The 6000-nt window shown below is 44.1% G+C and overlaps 1 protein-coding gene across 3 annotated transcripts in view; it reads left to right on the top strand.

The window, feature by feature from the left end:
* Positions 1-5710, top strand: part of FLNB (filamin B) — a 130337-nt gene extending 124627 nt beyond the window's left edge. For all 3 annotated transcript variants that reach the window (XM_051979655.1, XM_051979659.1, XM_051979646.1), the window contains 3 exons: positions 281-499; positions 762-965; positions 3959-5710. In XM_051979655.1, the coding sequence (XP_051835615.1) occupies positions 281-499; positions 762-965; positions 3959-4146 (611 nt within the window). In that variant the 3' untranslated portion in view covers positions 4147-5710. The remainder of the gene's footprint in view (positions 1-280; positions 500-761; positions 966-3958) is intronic.
* Positions 5711-6000: the final 290 nt, after the last annotated feature.

A 6000-nucleotide genomic window follows, 5' to 3' on the forward strand; every position in this document is an offset into this window, starting at 1 on the left:
AGGGAGGGAAGGGGAAAGGAAAGGAAAGAGCTACTAAATATCTGAAACCAGATTTGAATTCAGATGTCCTCCTGACTCAAAAAACCAATGCTCTCTCCTATAGGACCCACCTGTACCTGCCCAATTAACATTACTATTATACCGTCATATTGTCAAATAAATTACCCTGTACACTATATAATATTACCATATATACACCACATATTATATGGTAACATTAGCACCTAATATATTAGACCACTTCCCTTGAGTAAAGGCTAACTGGAGATTTTCCTTTCAGGCGTCCAATCGGAGTTTTTCATCAATACCACCAGAGCCGGCCCCGGGACATTGTCTGTTACAATTGAGGGACCGTCCAAGGTCAAAATGGACTGCCAGGAGACTCCAGAAGGTTACAAAGTCATGTACACACCGATGGCTCCTGGGAATTATCTGATCGGTGTGAAGTACGGCGGACCCAACCACATCGTCGGCAGCCCTTTCAAGGCCAAGGTGACAGGTAAAGGTGGGATTCCCCAGGGGTGCGCGGCCGGCCATAGCGGCAGCTGATACTGTTGGGCCTCAGGCCTGAGCTGGTGCTGAAAACCCGGCCTGGGGTGGATGTGAGCCCAGTCATCACTGGCCTTGGCCAAAACCCTCTCCCAAAACCAACCCCCCCCAGGCTATCGGGGTCCGGGAAGCTCTGGCCCGGGGGCTGGCGCTCCGACGGCCCCTGCCGGCGAGTTTTAGCCGGTGACGGGTTGCCGTGTCTGCTTCTCCAGGTCAACGCCTCGTCAGCCCGGGCTCTGCCAACGAGACGTCCTCCATCCTGGTTGAGTCGGTGACCAGATCCTCCACAGAAACCTGCTACAGCGCTGTGCCCAAAGCTTCTTCGGATGCCAGCAAAGTGACTTCTAAGGGAGCGGGGCTCGTGAAAGCTTTTGTGGGCCAGAAGAGCAGCTTCCTGGTCGACTGCAGCAAGGCGGGTGAGTGCAGGCCCGGCGGGTTTGGGGGAACGGGGGAGCTGGAGCAGCGCGCCACTGAGGCCCCGAGCCTGGAAAAATGCGCCGGGCAGGAGCAAGGAGGCAGAGCGCCCTTCCAGAGTCTGTTATCATTATCATCAGTTATCCCAAGTATTCCCCCCCCTTCCCAGAGAGCCATCCCATATGACAAATCGTATTTTTATTTTTATGTTTTTTCCTGAGGCCATTGGGGTTAAATGATTTGCCCAGGATCACACAGCCAGGAAGGTATTAAGTGTCTGAGGCCAGATTTGAGCTCAGGTCCCTCTGACTTCAGGGCTGGGGCTCTCTCCACTGCACCTCCTGACTGGTCTGACAAATAGTATTTTTAGAGAGGAAAAAAAAATCAGCACAACTGACTGATAGGTTAAAAAAGTGCAAAAACCCGTTACACTTGTGGACCTCCCACTGCCACAAAGGCATCTCTTCATTCAGTTCTGACCGATCTTACAATTTCATTACACTTTTTGATTTGTCGGTGTCTGATTGTTCTTTCCATTTACATTGTCGTGCTCCTCGTGTCTGTTGTTCTCTGCTCACTTCTGTCTGCTTCAGTTCAAGGAGATCTTTCCAGGTGTCTTTCCTTGTCCCACATATTGCCTCTGTTGTCTTCTTGGGAGTTCGGAGGGTCTCCTTTTCTCATATTTTAATCCTTAATGTTATTATGACGGGATATTATTGTTTATTCAGCTTTTCTCCAGCTTTTAACATTTAGGGTTTCTTTCAGATTTTGTCTTTCTATATTCGTGCTATGATTCTTTGACCCCTAGTCTAAAGATGGGGTGCGGGGGCCCCCAGGACCACAAAGAATCAGTATTTTGAAGAAACTGACAGCAGTGGGGAGTGAGATCACTGTGCCTATGCAGCCGTGAATCTGAGGGACATAACCCGATAAATTCCCTGACCTCTAACCGCACTCTCCTTTCTAAAATAGTTTTTCCTTGTGGCTGGGCTCCAAGCTCAGGGCTCATATCTTCCTTTTGCTCTCTGTACCTAATTGTTATCTTGTGAAATGTCCCTGAGAGCCACGTCTGTGGTGAATTTCTCTCTTTCAATTATTGTCTCACCTTTTTTTTTTAAACCTATAATAATAAGAGCTTTCATAAATAGCCTAAGGGAAACTCTCATCTCTCTGAGCACTTTATTGTCTCCTGTGACTCAGTTGTGGGTAAAGGGCGGGGGAGGTCACACAGGATCTGTCAGACCGATATCCCTGTGCTGCACTTAGCCGTTCCCTGCCATGGATTGGGCCTTTCCAGTCATCCCATAATCAAAGTTCATTCCACCATCTCTTCTTGTTCCCCCCTTGGCTCCACCCTCTCCCTCATCTTGAGAAAGCTAAGGATCAGAATAACCTATTTGCTTTTCAACCCTCCAACTGATCCCGCCAGTCTCACAGAGGGTGGAAGCAGCTCCCAGGCGTCTGTTTAAACCACTGAATTTCGCTTTACCTTGGGGGTAGTTATGCTGATTGATTTCTCTCTAAATCCTACCCAGCTTTAGGAATTTCTGGAACCTGTGCCGATTTAAACAATGGCCTTATTTTTCGGTAGAATATTCTAGGCTCAGGGAGCTGAAGCAGAATTTTTCTTAAGTTATCATGTGCCATATTCCAGAACTTCCTGTTATTTCTGCTCTTGAATGAAAATCCTGTGTGTTTTTCATATGTATTGTGGCCCGAGCTGCTTGTAGTCGTCCCTCAGTCAGAAGTTTTGACAACACTATATCTGGGGCAATTGAATATGATTTTCACCCGTTAGCGTCCCGTAGATGCTGTAGTTATAAATGCTGTCCCAAAGCTCTAGGAAATTTTTTTGTTTTCCTGAAATAAGGAGGGCAAGAATCCCTTGTCTGGTCACATTTTTAATGGAGTCCAATAATTCTTGGCTTGTCCTGAGTTTCTAGCTTCTGCTTTTTTCACTTTTGCTTTTGTAAATTTATCTAATTTTTTTCTGGTATATTGATGTTTCTTTCTTTATCTCTCCTTCCTTCCATAGCAGTATCTCTAGAAAAGACAATCTCTAATTCTCCTCTTTTTAGTCATTTCTTGGCCCAGATAACCCAGCTTTCGGATTCCACGTTCAACTGAAACTAGTCTCTCTGACAGGTTTTTAAATGCTGAACATGATGGCTACATCTCTTCCAACCCTATTTTTTCAACTTTATTGACAACCTATCTGAAACTTTTGATGTGGTGTGACCAACCCTTCCTCTTTGAATGGTCTTTCTCTTCCCTTGGAAAGTTTTCTTACTCATGATCTCTTAGGGCATCCAAATGGCACAGTACATAGAACACTGGGCTTGGAGTCAGGAAGAGCTGAGTGACTTAAGATCCAGCCTCAGACATATAAAAACTATGTGACTCTAGGAAAATCATTACTTCATTAAATCCTGTTTTGCCTCAGTTTCCTTTTCTGTAAAATGAGCTGGAGAAGAAAATGGTAACACTCTTTAGTAGCTCTGCCAAGAAATTCCCAATTTGGGGTTATAAATAATCCGATAGGTGTCACCTCTCAGGACTTATTAAGATACTGGGCTATCTTTTAAATTTTTTCTCTAAGGTTATATTTCCAAGGACATGATTACTTTTGTGACCCTTTCATGTACTTTCAGATTACCTTTTTTCCTTTTTTTCCCCCCAATAGTACTTTATTTTCCCAAATACATGTAATAACATCGTTTTCGACATACATTTTTACAAAATATTGTGTTCTAAATTTTTCTCCCTCCCTCCCTTATCTCCCCTCTTCTCCAAAACAGCAAGCACTCTGATAAAGGTTAAATACATGCAACTAGATTACCTTTCAAAAAGATTCTACCAATTTCCACCAGCAACAATTGAATATTGCAGTTTCTTGGCAACCCCACCAAAATTATTATTATTATTGCATATTTTATACACGCCCACCACTTTATAAATTCCACTGTGACTTAACCTTGATTCTTTTGTATTTTAGGTTCTAATATGTTACTGATTGGTGTCCATGGCCCCACCACGCCTTGTGAAGAAGTGTCCATGAAACACGTAGGAAACCAGCAGTATAATGTGACTTATGTTGTCAAGGAGAAGGGGGATTATGTTTTGGCTGTCAAGTGGGGTGAGGAGCACATTCCGGGAAGTCCCTTCCATATCACAGTACCTTAAAGCAGGTCCTAATGAAATACCTTATTTGTAATGTTGATTTTTATACAGAGTTTATGGGCCTTTCGTGGAAACGAAACGTAGTCTCTAAATAAGCAGCTCCTACTTAAGTACGTCCAGAAGTAAATGCTAAACTTTTTATTCCTTTAAGAGACTTCTCAAACTCTCAAAGCTTAGAAATTTCAAATGTTATTAATGTACATCTCTGTGCACTCAATTCCAATGATACCTCTCAGTCCTGCCCTTCACAAACAACCTTTGAAGATCACGTGTGTGAAGGGGCCCGCACACTGATCTCACTGCCGTCATTCAAGGAAACGGACATGAACCCAAACTGGAATTTCTTTTTTTTAAAAAAGTGAGATTGGGGACCCTGAAACTACTGGTTTTCTCTTGGACTGTTATAGATCACGTTTCCCAAGGGGAAGGTGTTTTTGTTTTTTCTAATGAAAAGGAAATGGGGTTGAAAACTTGGTACACATATGAGATTAATCCATTTTGGTGCCTTATGGGATGAAAAGGGCCACTAAGCTATTTACCCCTGTTTTAACACTAACACTTTCTAGCCGGTTCCCCGAGGCTTTTTTCTTCTGTTCTTTGACAAGTCTGTTAAGTTATTAGCAGACCAGATAGGCCCCTTTTGGCTTTCCCGTGTCTTTGCTACTTCCTCCTGGAGTCCCAACTGTTGTTTACCTTTAGGTTCCATTGATCAGTGAAAAGATACTACAGGCTCCAGCAGCAGCCCCTTTGCCAAAGGTTACTCTATCCCAACCCAAGAGCCTTTTTTTTTTTTTTTTTTTTTTTTGCACATATTCGGCTTGTATTGTGGTGATCATTACTTAACTTTTGTCAAACTCATGAAAACCAAATTGTAGCTGAGTGTAAAGAGGTCAGACTCAGACCCTGAGGCTTGTTACTACAGAGAGTAAACAGGAACCTTTTCTTTTCTTTTTTTTTGGGGGGGGGGGGGAGTGTCATTTTTGTTGTGGTTCTTAGTAACAGGTGATAAGGAATTGAACTTTCTGTGAAGAACTCAACAGTCCAGTGTTAAAGGAGGGACAATGACTTCATCATGCTGCTGGTCAAAAACTGGCTATGGATTTCTTGGTCCAGGTTGATCCGCCTTCCCCGGGACCACTTTTGCAATATTCCATCCCATTCCTGTGAAAAACTTGAGACCCAAATCCCAGTTTCCTTTCCTGGTCCCCCAACCTTTAGGGGATGATTTGATACCGATTTTTTTTTAAACTTTGGCCGCCTGGTAAACTTGCTGATGAGTTTCAACGTTTGGGGAAAATGCCCTGTGGAAGAAAGTGCTCCTGTGGGACAGACCCTGCGGCCTGATGCTCATCCCTCCGGCTAGGGCTCTGTCATCACCAGGATTGGTTGGCTGGGAACATGGCTCCAGGTGAAAGCCCAGGGTGCCCCATTGCTTTGTGTACCGTGCCTTAATGTGAAATTCTCACAACTTTGTAAACTAGCACATGGAAGAGGAACTGGCACCAAAATGCAGGATTGTAAAATTATATCTTATAACTTATTAAAATAAAATCTTTGCTCCCTAAAATTCAACTGCTGATGAGTGTTGTCTTTGAAGAAATCTTTCGGATAGTTGGATATCACTCGGAAAACTGCAGGACCTCCAGCCGGGGCCCTTCTTTGCTTGAAATGTCTAGAGGTCAGGGTTGGGGAGAGCAGGAGGAGCGCCCAATAAATCAGCTCGTTATCCTCACATGTGGGGAGGGCAAAGCTTCCTCCCTCCCAACACCCAGATGTGGTCTTTGGGTCATAGATCACAGCTCTATAGCCACATGGGACCTTGGAGGCCATCAAGTCCAATCTCCTTTTAGAGATGAG

This window comes from Antechinus flavipes, chromosome 1, assembly GCF_016432865.1.
Source record: "Antechinus flavipes isolate AdamAnt ecotype Samford, QLD, Australia chromosome 1, AdamAnt_v2, whole genome shotgun sequence".
In the NCBI taxonomy this organism is placed as follows: Eukaryota; Metazoa; Chordata; class Mammalia; order Dasyuromorphia; family Dasyuridae; genus Antechinus; species Antechinus flavipes.